We start from the raw sequence: 16,002 nt of genomic DNA on the forward strand, positions 1-16,002 counted from the left end.
CCACCCCGGCCGCAGTCGCCGGTGCCGCCGGCCCATCCCAACCTCCCTCCTGTGCAGCCCCATCCGGCCTCCCAGAGCCTCTCGCAGCCGCTCTCTGCCTACAACAGCAGCAGTTTAAGCCTCAACAGCCTAAGGTAGGCGAACGGAACCGCGTGCACGCTGGACCCCCGCAGCCCCGCTGCCCGGTGGAGACGCTTCACGGTGCCTGGAGGGGGTGGAGATGAATTAGCTGATGGGGAGAAGTAACAGCAGGTCCCGTCCCATCACTGGGAGATAGAGGGAACTGTGTGTGTTTAACCTTAATTCCTCCCCTGCAATGAGCCAGGATCACTGTAATGCTAGGTATTCTCAAGTTCTTTTTGGAAGGGATTTATGCAATACAGACCAGGGGAAGACAATCCCAATCCTTGCAGGTTGGGCTGCTCTCTGAAAGCTAACCTCTTTTACCCTCCCGTCCCTGTAAATGCCTGGTGCTCTCTCCAACTACCGACGTACCCTAGGGCAAGACGTGTGGTGCAGCTGCTGCTGGCTCTGCTGACAGCCTGGCACTAACGGTCTTGCACCAGTGACTTTAAAGCTGAGTATTTTCCTGCACAGCTGACACATTGCAGTCTTCAGTGTTTTTCTCCTCACTTGGCCACAGTGAGATAAACCTCACCTTTTATAGAGGATAACAAAGATGAACAGGGATTAAACTTGTTCACAGGAACCTGTGATGTCTCTGTGAGTCAAGGACCTCAGGTTTCCCCTGCTCTTTGCTAATGCTCTCAGAACTGAGTCATATTTCCCCAAATCTGAGCTGCCAGCAGGCAGATGGTGTCCTTCGAGACCTGATGAACCAGCATTATGATTGCTTCGGGGTCTGACTGAAGGCTTGGATTTATTTTTAACCAGATTGGTATTGCTTGTCTTTAAAAGCAAGTGCAATAGAAGCATGCTGCCACTTGAAATGCTGACAAGAATTAAGCACCACATGAATGTGTTTTAAATACTCATTAATAGGAAAAGAAACCTGAAAAATTGCAAAGGGTGTAATCACAAATATTTGTTTTACCGACTTGTCTTATCTCTTTATATTGTAGGGGTAGAGGCAGGCACTGAATGCACAATAAGCAGCTATCCGTTGCCTTCTGAACTTCGTTTCACATTTTCTGCAGTCTTAATCTTACTAAGTCATAGCAAAAAAAAAATTAAGCTTTTATTAATGCAGCGATCACTGATTTTGAGCTTTGTTTGCCTGGAAACATGAGTCAGAAGCAGCCATGTAGAAAGGACCTGATAATTAAGTAATGAATGTTCAGGGCTGATTATTCCTTTGTGTGTCATTCCTGTGTTGTTGGACAGAATATCAGCCTCTCGGAGAGACGGAGAATGTGGCTCGGGTTTTGGTGTGCAGAGGCCACAGGAAGTAAAAGACACTGGAAAAGGAGCGGCGGGTGGTTGGAGAAAGGAGTAGCACATTGGTCTTGCTAGGAAAACAGAATAGTAACTTGCGTTTGGGATATGTAACTTACATCAGTGATGTGTTTAACGTGAGCCATGCGTAGCTCGGAGGGGTTGTCTGTGTGTACGTTTGGAGCTTTCCTCTCTTCCATGCAACGCTTAATTGCTTTTCTTTTCATTAACAGCAGCAGCAGAAGCAGCACTCCTGCCAAGACTCAGGCCCCTCCTCCGCACATAGCTCACCATCCCTCAGCCTCACCGTTCCCCCTCTCTTTACCCAGCCACAGCCCGCTGCATACCTTCACGCCCGCCCTCCAGCCCCCCGCACACCCACATCACCCCAATATGTTTGCCCCTCCTACGGCTTTGCCTCCTCCACCGCCATTGACGTCAGGGACGCTGCAGGTTCCGGGACACCCAGCTGGTAGCACTTACTCAGGTAAGAGGCGGATCACGGCCCCAGCGTGCCTAGCGCAGCGCAAGAAGCCGATTCTCCAGTTGTAGTCCGAATAATTCTTTTTGGTCCGTTCGACGAGGGCTGTTGGTTGGGCAGAGGCTCTGCTCGTTGCTGAACCATTTGGAGTGGTACCAAAGGCAAAACCACCTGAACATGCCCAGTGACTTTTCTTCAGCCCTGGGAATGAAGAGTTTTGGAAGGGTGTGCTTTTTCCATCTGCCCGTGGTAAAAACACACCAGAGTTCAGAACGTGCCCACACAGAACCCGTGACCCCCTTGGCGAACGTCTTTGCTGCCGTTGTGGTCTGTGCTCGGCGTTGCTTCCCTGCCTAGAGGGAGGGTCTGCAGTGGGTCCTGAGCTCCTGTACGTGAGGGGAGCGGGGTGAGAGACGTAGAGGTTTTATCAGCAGAGAAAATTGTGCTCTTTATAGTTCACCTGTGGGGAGATGGAGTGTGTCTGTTCCTCCCAGGTCACTGAGAGGGAACTGAGGGAAGAAAACGGAGGATTATCAGCATTTGAGTAACATCATTTTGTGTCTGCGCAGCAGAGTACCCATGTTAGCAGCAGCCACTCAGTGTTTACTCACTCCAGGTTACCCGTACCTCCTCACCTATTTACAGCAATGTCCATATCCATAAAAATTTGTGGAGAACCCTCAGGTTAACACTTGGGGAAAGACGGGCTGGGTGAGAGAAGGGAAATGGAGACTTTCTTCTGTCTCTGAGGGAGCTTTCTTACCCTGTACGGTGTCATGATTTACCACCAGGAAGCTTTAAATACAGCGTTGCTGCCACAGCCAGCAAAAAAGTAAGTGGCACAAGGTCTGGAAAAGTCCCTGAGCTCACGGGTGGTTGTTTTGCTGTTTGTATTTCAGAACAAGATCTTCTCCGTCAGGAACTAAACACACGATTTTTGGCCTCGCAGAGCGCAGATCGCGGGGCCTCCCTGGGCCCGCCGCCGTACCTGAGGACCGAGTTCCACCAGCATCAGCACCAGCACCAGCACACACACCAACACACACACCAGCACACCTTCACGCCTTTCCCCCACGCCATCCCACCCACTGCCATCATGCCAACGCCAGCACCGCCCATGGTGCGTACCCCAGGCAGAAATGTGAGGATAAGTAGAGCACAACTCTATTCTTTATTACAAACTTGTACGAATTTGCCAGGTTGCGGGGCAGGAGTACTCTGCTGCCCAGGCGCGGCTGGGTAGGGGAGGAAGGACCGTCTCTTCATCGTGATTGTCGTGTGCGATAGGTTCCGGTGGCAGCGCAGGGGCTGAGGGACGAGGCTGCTGACTGAGGAGCACCCGTGCTTGGGCCTTCCCAGTGCTTGGAGTGGTGCACTCCGGTGCCTCCTCCGTCTCGTAAAGACCTTGGTTTACCTTGAAGACAGAAAAATCCCGAACAGTTTCATCAGAAACTAATTTTCTGCATATATTTTCTTCTCTGTTGGTTGCCATAGAATAGAGAAGTAGTCTTCTATTTTACCAACAGAAGTAAAGCAAGGAAATATAAAGTAACTAGTTTGTGCTTTGATCCCTTTGCAGTTTGACAAATACCCTACAAAAGTTGACCCCTTCTACCGTCACAGTGTGAGTTTTATTACTCTGTTTAAAACTGACTTAACTGCTTTTCTGTGGTGGGTTGGGATCACCACTCAGTCAACGGCACTGTGTCCAATCTCTCCCTAATCATCACTCCAGGATTTACCATTATCGTTCTCGGTTGCTTTGGCTTTTGAAGGCTTGCATTCGTGGTGCTTGTTTCTGATCAAGATGCAGTATCAGCTTTTCCAATCAAAAGATCTCTTGCTCGTACACCATTTGAAGACAGGTTTGATGTGCAGAGATGAGACAGAAGAGCTGACTGTTACATGAAGCCGGAGAGAGCAGTAATTTCATCACTGTTTCAGTTGTGCCACAAACCCTTAGACTGATATTTTTCCTAAGAAACTTGAAATGAAATGACAAACCATCATACAAATCCTTCAGGGATAGGTAATCTAATAGTTTTCCTAATACATCATATTTTGGTTTATAAAATCTGAAAACTTGTCTTATTCTTCAGATTTCAAAGGCACATCTGATCCACTGGGCTTGTTATGTTTTGAAAGCTCTGTTTGATGACAGCAACATGAATCCAGCTATGCACTAGACATGTTTATCTACAAGCTACCAAAACGTGATTTATTGAGATGAACTGATATTTAATATTCCAGTTAATTGTAAAGCTTCTGCTCTTAAGGGTTTGAATCTACTGATTCATTTGCTGCTGAAATACGGGTTGCATTTCCTTCATCGTATTGGCAGAGGCAGGTATCTGGTTGGATGTGAGAAGGATTTCTGAATCCAGTAGTGATGTTTTGATGAGAGAAGGAGTACTGCATCAGCACTCAGAAATTTGCAAAGCACTTGGCTTTATGTGTTGGTTTTGCTTAGAAGTGGAACTGGGCAAAAAAAACTGGTAACGGTGATGGTGTGATGCTTTCTGCTGTACCGATCAAACACCGCTCCTGCTGACAGCTGGTGCCTGTGGCACATGTGGATAGTCCTGCTGATTTCTGACACCTCGTTTGGGTAACTTCACCTGCATGGGAGTGTTGGCAGGGTCAGAGCTCTAGGCGTATTAGGCAAACATTTAAGCCTACGATAATCACTTTTACTCTCTTTAACGCTGCTCGTTTGCATCATTGTTTGCAAAATTGCACTCTTATTTGCTGAGCTTTACGTGGATTCAAAAGATACATTATCATCCATGTGGCATGTTGACTCAGGCAGGAACACGGAACTGGGAAATAGGTAAATGAATTTCAGACAATAAAGCACAGAAGTCGACGTGTAACACAGGAAACATTGCAAAAGTCTCCAACGGCACACGCTATTCAAGTGCAGAGACATAACCTCTTACAGCCCTGGCAGTCACCTGAGCTGTAAAGGTCACGATATCACCCCTTCACAGCAAGGGCAGGCTTCGCGCTGGTCTGTGAGCCAGCCGGCTGCGCTACTGAGCTTGGCTGGGCTCCCGTCCATTCCACCTCCCCTGCCTTCCCTTCAGGAAAGGTTTCTCCGTGTGAAGGGGTTGCAAAATGATCACGATTGCATCTGTTGGGTATTTAGCAAGCTGATAGCAGAGGATCAACGTGATGACTGTGAAATACATTGGATTAACAGTCTGTCTTAACCTACCTCCAGGCCACGCTGGCCATGGTGCTTCAGGAGTCGCGTCTGCTGTGACTGCAGGTTATGTAGGGGACAGAGGAGCTGGTGCATCGCTTTCCTCCGCAGTTGCAGTACCGAAAGATGTACTTTTGCTGGCATTAGTGCATACCTGACAGGGCTTTTCCTATTGTAGAAATACTGGGAAACTGTGGCGCTTCCATAGGCCTTTTCCTAGTGACAGGAGTTTCCACTTGTCACTGCACCAAGAATTCAGGTGTCTTAAAAAAGGCTGGAAGTGTTTTCAAAGCTTGTAAGTGAACTTTGCGGGAGAACAAGGCCTGTTTGAGAGCTAAAATCAGTCTGCTTTAGAATAGGGAGCACAGCTCACATCGGAGCTCGGGTAGAGATTTTAAAGTTTTCTTTCTTGGCAGCTCTGATTCTGCAATCATTTCTTTCTTGGGAGGGCCTCGCTGTAGCAGAGGGAGACGCTACTTGTACCTACAGTTACCGCTGGGTCTAGTTTAGCGTTACACTGCACCCAGGAAAGCTGAGGGTTCCGCAGTGTTCCCTGAAGAAAGCTAGAAGGGGAAAACGTTGCTGAAAAGAGAGAAAAAAGAAGGAACCATTGACTATGAAAGATGTATTTTGACAGCTGTAGGGATTTAACTGACACAAAGAGATCCTGGAGATAGGATATTTGTATTTTATTAATAATTCTGACCTTGAGGAAAGGTCACATTTAATTAACTTACCAGTTGTTATAAAATTCTAAGGAAGACATTCCCTACATAGCCAATAGAATATAAAGAATTACGTCTCTTTCCATCGTTTGGAATTAATCCATTACACACAGAATTAAATGCAGAAGACACCGGAGGTTTTAAAACGCATTCTAGTCATTAAAAGTTATTGTAAATGAGGACATATGTCTCTTAATGATTTCTCAAATGCCTACAGTTCAGTATCAACTAATGTAAAAATGCTTTCTGCATCATTGAATGGAGCAGGTCCAAATTAAATAGAATTAAAAACAACAATAGAAGCATGTTATGAAAGGAGACTTGATACCATGCTTTTAAACCGAGAAAATCTTTTGATACCTCCAAAGTATTGAAGTATTTTCTCAGCCTTCAGTAAGTATAATATCAACAAATGGCCTTGCAAGACAAGGAAGTGGAAGGAAAAACGCTTAAGAAAAGCACATATATATCCCTGGCATGACCAGATTCATCAAAACTTTGCAACACCGATTTACCATGGGATGTGATTTTGTCAGTGTTTGCCCACTCCGTACGTCCAGTCTTTTACTTTGCCCAGTCCTGCTTCTGTTCAATTGGCCATTAACTCATTTATTTTGATCTTAAAAGTAGCAGACAGTGGATGGATTTTTGATCAGCTGTGTTCGGAGGGGAATCGCGGGCAGCCAGATAACCCCTTTAGGTTTGTGGGTGGCAGTACCAGCAGAATTAGCAGCCGTCCCCGATAGATCCCGAGGTTTCACAGTGATACCCTGTTTGTGGTGTGATGCTTGGAACCCCTGACTCCGGCCAGAAGGCAATTTTGTGTGTAATCTCAGCATTTTCTGTGGAACTGGGCAAGTTGACTGTTACAGCATGAGTAAAAGATTCACCACCAGACCACAGAGACAAGATGAGATTTGGAGGTTATGGTTTACTTGCTTGTTTCCCGTGTGTTTGTCTGCAGCGGAACAGAACAGCGCTTTTCCCCCCCTTTTTTTAGTTTTTATAGATTTTCTTGGAAGAGGTACAGTGGAATCAGTGAGGTCAGTGGAGAAGTGCCCTTTTTTATGCTTAGTAGCCTGTCTTTACAAAAACAGTACCCTGAATTTTTAGAGGGGTCTGACTCAACGTTTTGTTTGAATAATAATATTTAAGAAATCAAATTGTCTCTCTGCTAATATTAGATGTGGCAGGATATCCTCTCAGACAGGCTAATGAAGTCAGAATTGTGCGTATTTTCCTCATTTCCTACAGATACTATTAAAATCCCAACGTACTAATGGAGTTTTAATGATACAATATCCTCGAACTCGTAAGGGTTTTTTCTGCTTAAACAGTAGATTTCTGAGTCTTATTTCACTCGGTATTCTGACTTTTCTCATGACTTGCAAGCTGAAACCATTTAAAACCTCTATCCAATTTAAAAATTTATAATTAAAAAGTGTCTCTCTTACTCTGTGGCCTAATCCAGGGGACAGGTTGCTGGCTTTGTGATTTTGGAACTGCTTTTAAGCTCTAAACATCATGACATTTGTGAACATTTCCATGGATTGCTTTAACTAACATTGTTGCAATGAGATCACTTCAACGCTTCTCGGTTTCCTCCATGTTCCATTTCCCTAATACAACGCAGGAATGCTTGTCGTGTTCACCTTCCTGTCTTTACTCTGACCCGCTCTTGTGTTCATGTTTTTCTGTCTTTTTGTTACAGCTGTTTCACTCCTATCCTCCAGCTGTATCAGGTATTCCTCCCATGATTCCTCCAACTGGCCCCTTTGGCTCTCTACAAGGAGCATTTCAGCCCAAGGTAAGACAAGAACTATTTGTGTATCTGTTCCTGCAAATACACTGGTCTGGTGAGCCAGGTGAGGTGTAGGTTTAGAACCAGATTTGGAGCAGTTGACATCTGAGTTACGCCTAATTCCATGGAGGACAATTGGCTTTTTCCAAATGCACTACACACAGAAGTTATTTCTCATGAGGTTCAAATATATCTCCGTACATTTCTAAAAAAGACTATAAAGCCATAGTTAAATTTAGAAGCAATATAATTAGCTCTCAGATAGTACGCGTTAATGTAAGGCCAAGTAATAATCAAGATTTTAGGAAACCGTGATCATTATTGTTTACTCATTTCCATAACTCTCACAGCTCTGCTGCAGCGCAATACGGATTTAGTTCTCCTCTCGTCTGTGGTAGCTGGGATAGATAAACGTGATGAGTTTGGGGTTTATTTCGTTTGTTTTCATGAAGTCACTCTTGATTTGCAAGTGGGAGGAAACCATATTCTGTAGTCTGTAGTCTTCGCAACTAAAGACTAAAATGAGGACTGAAATCTCTGCAGAGAAGACACCTTCTTTCTTAAATTGGCCCATCCACTGTACTGACTGAATATGTAAATTGCAGTTCATTAGTGGAATTCTTCATATGTATGGTAATCAGACTGTTAACAACTCTGTTACTTAATTGTTAGTTGTACTGTAGCTGATTGCTTTTTTTCGTTCATTTGAACATAGGAAGATGCTCTGTCTTCTTGCAGTAGGGTGGGGGATTTTCCCCACAGAGATGCATTTTATGTTGGCTGTGTATTTACGTTCACATCATGGGAAAAGCTTGGGTTTATTTCTACTGGATTTTGCCTTTTCCAGATATGTGTATGGTAACAGTTCCTTGTGGATGGGGTTCAGATCCTTGTACAGAGACTAAAGAGATCACTGACGTGTGTGCTGACAGTCAGGTTAGCAGTTTTACCCAGTTCCACTGCATTACTGATAAGCAGCAGGGCACAAGCTTGGTCCTCCACATACTGCTGTAGGTGCCATAGCATAAGAATGTTGCTAATCAGGTTTTCATTAGTGGAAAGGTTTTCCAGTGATGCAGTCACTGTTCCCTTCCATGTTTTGGATTGCTTCAGGTAATGGGATGTTGAAGGTTTGAAAATCGAGATGGTAGTGCATACATTAATAAGTGGAATATGGCGGCTATCCTTTCCTCTTTAAAAAGTGTATCTTCATCGCTTAGGCAATGTCAATGATAAAGAAGTATTAATTTTCTTTTTCTGCTTCTTCGATGCATTGTTTTACTCATTAATGATGTCTTTCCTTGTTTCTAGACTTCCAATCCTATTGATGTTGCAGCCAGACCTGGAACTGTCCCACACACCCTTCTACAGAAAGATCCACGGGTCTGTAGGAAATGTTACGTTTTCCACAAGTAAAGCTGTTTCCCCTTGAAAACCTCGAGTGCTACAGCTCCCATCTTTAATATGTCCAAATTAACGCCCTAAAACTAAAGCTAAGCCTGGGCCAGACTAGAGAGGCTGTTCAGGGAATGGTTTAAATCCCGATCCTTACTTCTCTCCGTCATTAGCACATTGACAGGATGCAAGGGAAGAGCGCTTTCCTCACTGTCAGCCTGCGTCCCCCAAGCCCCAGGGGAAAGGCGTAAAAGTCCAATTCAGTGTAGAAATGTACAAACCCCTTCAAGATTTATGTTTATACTCTGTAATTGTTTTTAATGTGGGTAGTGACAGTTACTCTCTTGGTTACTGTATCATTGATTGCACCAGTGAAATGCGGACGCATTCTATCGATTGCTTGGCACCTCTGGATTTTTGAGTTCTCGCGTGTGTGAATGGCATTATTGGCGCAGCGCTCTGTCTTTTAGCCTTTTTCTGCTGTTTCCGAATGCCCGTGGGTTGTTTGGGTGTTTGAATTAACGTGCATTGTTTGCAGCGAGGAACATCCTGCAGCCGTGGTTTTAGCAGAACTCTGGCAAAAGCCATGGGGAGCTCTCTTTGAAAACCCTTGTTGTGGTATGGCTGAACTTTTAAGCACAGCTGAGCTATTTCCTTTGGGTTAGGCCAAGTGCCAGTACTTCGGTTTGCTCTGAATTGGTGCTTCAGTTGAGCTGTACACCAAAACGAACCATGGGTTTTTTTGTTTCTGTTTATTCCAGCTAATTGAAAAACTAGAGCCTCCCATCGTTAAGTTATTTAGTTTTATGCCCCCTTGCAACTTACAGAATCATAGAATGGTTTGGGTTGGAAGGGACCTTAAAGATCATCTAGTTCCAACTCCCCTGCCATGGGCAGGGACACCTTGTAGTGTTGTTTCGATTATTTCAGGGTGGTGTATGGTGTCATCACTGAGTCTGCAAAGCACCACACCTATATATCTCCTTTAGTACTGCATTTCAAAAAAGAAAACTCAAAATTATAACTACCCAATTATACATACCCAATAAATTGAATTTCTTTTCCAGCATAAATTCATGAATGTAACCAAAAACGTGAGAAAAAGAAAATAATTTGCCTCAAAAAACAGGTCCCACAGAAGAATAATGAGAAAATTGTTTTTTTGTGCAGCCGCTGTTTACCAACGTCTGTAGCTGTGTGGAAAACAGGGCAAAGGCAGTGTGTGACAGGGAACACGTCAGGCAAGCAGGCAGGCAGTGATGGCTGTCAGCCCGTACAGGTCAAGGGCCTCACGCCGTAGCAGTGGAGCAGACACAGGCTCTGGTTCGCAGGGGCGCGTCTGAAACACCGTTCGTGGGATCAAACCCGTGAAAAAGGGGCCCTGTCCACTCTCCAGTCTCCTCCTGAGCCGAGCAGTTCGGAAAGAGGAGAACAGAAGTTTGCCCAAAGGATAGATCTGTGTTTTTCTCCAGAGTAGTTAACCAGCCATTTTTGTAGCATTAAATCAACAAATTAATGATGATGCCAGAGGACAGAGCGCTCTGTGTGAGGCTTGTTTAGTTGCTTGTCAACACTTCGGTACAACAGCCATGGGGGGAGGGGAGACCTGCTCGAATACGGAGGCTAAGGACTAATTATTATCCGAAAGGGCTTCATTTGAAAGTAAAATTATAACATTTTAATTTCATCTCTTAATGAAGCAATACAAATTTGTTAATTAGAGCAATTGTTTGAGTGACAGGCATGTAACCAAGCTGTCATTTCTTCTTCACAGTTGACAGATCCGTTCAGGCCCATGTTGAGGGTAAGAAATCTTCTTGTGATACAGTTTGTCAAGCTCGTCTCAGTCCCCACCAGGTTAAAGCAGCAGAGTGATTAAAAGCAGCGCCATGTTTCGCCTTGGGTGTTTCAGACCATGTTTGCTGAGCAGCGTGGTCAGTCCTTCTTTGCGTGCGACTTGGGGTCACTCAAGGAAGATGCACGGGCTCAAAGTGTTCTGTTCTTTTCACACAGCCCCCTAGCATGAATACTAGAGGTTAAATACTGATAATCCTTCTGTCGCACGAGCTTTCCTGAGCCAAATCCTAGAGCCCTACCCTGGCAGGGGTCCCCTGTCATTTCACTGCAGACTGAAAGATTTGGGGGTTTATTATTTGCTCTATTTTCCGGTTACTCGGTATGGTACTTCCTACCCGGGTTACTGTCAGTACAGACAGCCAGTCCACTTCAAACATAAAATATTTTCGAAAGAAGGGTCAGAAGATCCAGTCTTCTGGTTTTGAGGAAGGGTTTGTTGTTAATTTTTCAGTGTGTTCAACGCAATCTAGATTTTGACTGGACCAAGTGAACTCATTAAATCAGCAGCACAGCCAGTTGCTGTGAATAAGCAAAAGGCTTCTGTTTAGGGGAGTACGTGCATGAGATGGCGTTTATTTTTTTGTGGTTTTTTGATTGCTCGTAGATGTACACCTAGAAATAGAAGGCAGATCATATGCCATAGTTTGTGAAACATTAGAGTTACCAGTAGCTTGGGGAACAAGATTTGTCAGAAATCATTACTTGTGTAGTTAACCATACATCCTAAATAACAAAAATGGAGAAAGTATATCCTGAACGAGGCTTTTTCAGACAAGATTTCCAGATATCCTGGAAATGAAGAACAAAATCAACAAGAAAAGCCAAATAGCATTCTGGTTCTTTCTTCCTTCTGTCCTCCCCATGAGCGTGGTGACAGGAGGATGCAAAGAGCCTTCCCAGACTGACTGAGCTGACTGACCCCCAATTTCTTCAGTACCTTTATGAGCCAAAGTTTTGGAGCAGTTACATGAGGGAGACAGATTCGTTTTGAAAATCAGAGCTGAAAGTGCTTTAATTTTCATCTTTTGAGGGAAAGGCTAGTGCTAGAATAGCTGCGCTTTTTAAAATGAACGCAGCGTGCGGTGGTGAAGCAGCCCAGCTACGCAGAGCACGGCTGGCCGGTAACGGTTGTGCTGATTTCAGCCACACAGGCTGCATTCTCAGCCCGTGGCTTCAGAAGATTGCAAGAGTGTGTAAAACCCAGCCATGGGTTTATCAGGAGTGACTAGTAGCATTCCTTTGGTTATCCAAATAAACTGCTTAGCAAGGGACTTCTGGTTTCCCAAAAGGCTGGAGGGGGAAGGCACTGAAGGGGCACCTTTTGCTTTCAGTCTTGGCATGGAGAAATCCCCCAGGTCAAAACAGGCTTGGCTAAGAGTTGGCAAGAGTTGCTGTAACTAGAATAAAGCGTCGCAGATTTTTGACAGTTTCCGAGTCATGTGGCTTCCCTTTGTTTTTTCTAGAAACCTGGGAAGTGGTGCGCTATGCATGTTCACATCGCCTGGCAGATATACCATCACCAACAGAAAGTCAAGGTCAGTCTTTCGGGCACGCCTGCCTTTCAGATGAATTTCACAGTGCGAACCTGTGAGAGAAGAGTTTGCCCCTCACGGTTGGCAGTCCTGTGCCACGGCTAATACCTTGGTAAAGGAACCGTACGTAACATTGTAGCCTAACCTTCTCTTTCACAGTAACAGCATATCAGAAATAAAAAACTAAAGGTGGAGTCTCAGGGGAATGTCTGTGGTGCCACAGGGCAAGGACAGCAGATCCTAGGCGATAACAATCAGGTTGGAGCTGGAAAGAGCTAAATGGGTGTGCCTGTGAGCCACAGGATTGCTTTTATTTATGGCTGAGGACACACATATATCAAGATCAATTTTTTTTTAAGTCTGAAGAAGCTAGGCATGTGTATCCCATTCCTCATATGAATGTTCACGGAGCGAAGAGGGCACAGGAAGATTTCTCCTGTCCCTACAGTGCTTTACCCAGTGCGGCTGCGCAGGCTCCCATCAGTCTCTTGTCACAGCCCAGCTCGCAGCTGGAGGTTGGCACCTCTACGTGCCTGGGCTGGTCAGGCAGACGCAGCCCCTCAGGTGCCGGAGTGTTACCCAGACACAGTCTCATTGCACCGACGGTCAAGGACTGGAAATCATTTCTTTGTCATAGGTGCTTTGAGACTTCACGGGTAAGGGCCACAGCCACTTCAGGCTCTTCTGAAACAGATGAATTTATTAATTTAATAGTTAGGGTGTTTCCATTGTTACTTTAACTGTATTGGCATTGCACCTGGACTCTGTGAAGGTTTCTCCCCTTTATGATATTTTCACAGTACTTGTCTGGGTTGCTCCTGAAGTTTTTCAGTGTCAGGAAAGGTTGGTATTCTTCCCTGTTCATATTTGTGCTTCGGGAGTCAATAGCTTGTGTTCGAAAGTAAAACTAACAAGGAGTCCATAGCACTTTACAGTCTGTGTGTGCAATTGGATGGTATAAGATAGTGCTATAAGAATATGAAGATGTTGAACAGCTACTAAAAACCTGCAGCTAATAGAGTTTAAAAATAACCCTTTTAAACAAGGTTGACAGGTTAATTTGCTGCAGTAGACATATCTCTCTCCTCTGCTTCCTTATGTTTCCCCTGCTAGTGATCTTCATTCATCTTCCCATTATCAAAAAAGACAAGATTATAGACCTAGAGAGTTATATGTCCTTTTTTTATTTTATTGAAAAGGTATTTTCTTGAAATGAAATTATTATTCCCAGGCTATCTGTGTCCTTTGAATCTTCCTTGGTTTGATATTCAGAGAGAGGTCATACTGGTGCATTAATAACTTATAGTAAATGCCATTTTCATGCAGCCATTTCTTTTGCCTAATACTTTTCTATCTTGCATGTTAAAAAACAGGAATGAAGCCCAGAAGTATAGGAAAGAATGTTACTTGACTTTTTGAGGCTGTGCATCATAATAATTTCAAGAAGAATTGGGAAATATATTTTACTATCTCAGTTCAGTCAGAAATCAGGTGTAGTCTACAGTCATGAAGGCAGGTGGGTTTATGTCCACGTGGGCTGTCAGACTCCCACATGAGAACGAAGTCCCCCCCAGCACGTGCCCACTAAGCGTGAAATCTCTGGCTGAAGCCTTAGACAGAACAGTCTCCCCTTCTAGCCCAAGGTTGTGAAAAGGTGCCTTTTCTTCTGCACAAGCTGAAGATGCTGCCTGACCATAGAGCAGGGAATAAAATGTGTTTACGCAGAGATTTCAGGTTTGCATGCAGTGCCACCAGACTGCTTGCACGGAAGAATTGATAAGTGCCTGGCCCGCTAGTAATTGCTTCAGCAGACACTGAAGAAGCAGGCAAGATAGGAGAGTTTCAAACACAACCTTCCTGACCCCAGGAAATACTGCATGCAGCTGTGGATGCTGCTTGCCTGCCTAAACCTCTTCACCAAGACACAGTTCAGACCTGTGTAACCTGTCTGCCCTCTCAGGGAGTTCCTCAGACACAGCCAGGCTTGCATACCAGCTCTGGGCACGCAGCAGTTTTACACTCCTCCTCAGGCTGACCAGGGCATTACTGGCCTGGATTCTGGAGAGAATTTATGTTCCTTAATTGGCCCTTTCTCTTGTAGGAAAGGCCTTATGGCCCAATCTACCATGCCATAAAATAACTACAGACGTTTATATTGATTTTAGTGGGCCCTGAACAAGGTGTTACACGTTGGCTGGGCTTCCAGTACATTCGTAAGGTTTGTCACCAAGAGGGGTGCTCTCCTGAGGAGCAAATGGGGATAAACCAAATGTGATCAGTTTTCTTTGGTACTATTTTAAGGAAAACCAACACATTCAAATGTCTTTTAAAACACCCATGATACTCCTGTTCCTCTTCGGACAGGAGATTTTTTTATTATTAGAGCAGCACCATTCATACGTCTGCAATTAAAGTTTCAGCCAGCTTTTGCTGTTCTGAGTAATGAGCTGTTCTGAGCCTGTCAGAGGTTTATAACTTGGTTGTTGAAAAAAAGAATAAAAAATAGTTCACAGCACAGAAATCTGGCATGCAGGCTTCAGTTGAGGCATTTGTATTTTCTGAACTTTTTTAATTATTAAAGCACTATGGTGTTACTTCCTTAAAAGACATGACCGTAGCTTGGCATCTTCTCCATTTCAGTATTCTCGCAGGCCATTCTCTCAAAACATTGACAAAGCCTTTTATTTTGCCTTTTTTTTGTTGTGGTTTTTTTTCCCCTCATAGCCACATAGACATGTTACTAGCACTTGAAAAGCAGCTACTAGACGTGCACGTTAACTTGGTCATAACTTTTTGATGTGCCTGTTCCTACCACTGTAATAGTCTAGACTCTGAGCTGGCACAGTATTAAATACTGATTTATAAAGCGTAACGTGCTCCAGAATTACTGTGAAGATCTTCCGGCTCAGTGTTACACATCTGTAAATCCTTTCAGCTGACCTGCACAGTTAATCAGCAATCTGTGTTTAGGGAGTTCTGGCAGCACAGGTAATTGGGAATTTGGTTTTCCTCTATAAAACTACTGAAGTAGGGACCACTCAAATGAGTGCATGGTACAAAGAAGAGCCCGTCCTTCATCCACTCACCATTTGCAACACAGCTCCGTCAGCAAATTCATCTTGAACGAGAAAGCCTGCTCATTCTAATGCCATATAAATGAACCAGCGGTTCTGGTGTCCATTGGCTTGTCTGTGCCGTAGCTGCCTCCAAGCCATTCCTGCAGCGGGAAGAGGGTCAGCTGGCAGCTGTGCCTGTTACAGTTGGTGCTTTCACCCAGCTTTAACACCCTTGCCCGCCTGGGATCGGGTCCAAACTACCACTTCTCTTCGGCTTTGTTTTTATTATTTTAAGGCCAACCTATTCTTGCAGCTAAGCAGGTGTCTGAGGTGTTCAGAGATTGTTAGGTTTGTCCAAGTCAGGTCTGTGCTGAAGTGTTCTGCTCCAGAGCAGTGGGTGTGAGCGTATGTTTGTTTTTATTATTTTAAGGCCAACCTATTCTTGCAGCTAAGTTAGTGTCTGAGGCCTCTTCAGAGATTGTTAGGTTTGTCCAAGTCAGGTCTGTGCTGAAGTGTTCTGCTCCAGAGCAGTGGGTGTGAGCGTATGTGAAAACA

The 16,002-nt window shown here is 44.6% G+C and overlaps 1 protein-coding gene across 1 annotated transcript in view; it reads left to right on the top strand.

The window, feature by feature from the left end:
* Positions 1-3: 3 nt before the first annotated feature.
* AUTS2 (autism susceptibility candidate 2) overlaps positions 4-16,002 on the top strand; it is a gene marked incomplete at its 5' end in the record, with an annotated part of 25,592 nt that continues 9,593 nt past the window's right edge. The window contains 8 exons of the mRNA XM_010146664.1: positions 4-134; positions 1,629-1,882; positions 2,776-2,996; positions 3,456-3,500; positions 7,518-7,613; positions 8,919-8,990; positions 10,777-10,806; positions 12,323-12,394. Of these exons, the coding sequence (XP_010144966.1) occupies positions 4-134; positions 1,629-1,882; positions 2,776-2,996; positions 3,456-3,500; positions 7,518-7,613; positions 8,919-8,990; positions 10,777-10,806; positions 12,323-12,394 (921 nt within the window). The remainder of the gene's footprint in view (positions 135-1,628; positions 1,883-2,775; positions 2,997-3,455; positions 3,501-7,517; positions 7,614-8,918; positions 8,991-10,776; positions 10,807-12,322; positions 12,395-16,002) is intronic.

This window comes from Eurypyga helias, unplaced genomic scaffold (genome assembly GCF_000690775.1).
Source record: "Eurypyga helias isolate BGI_N326 unplaced genomic scaffold, ASM69077v1 scaffold7622, whole genome shotgun sequence".
NCBI lineage: Eukaryota > Metazoa > Chordata > Aves > Eurypygiformes > Eurypygidae > Eurypyga > Eurypyga helias.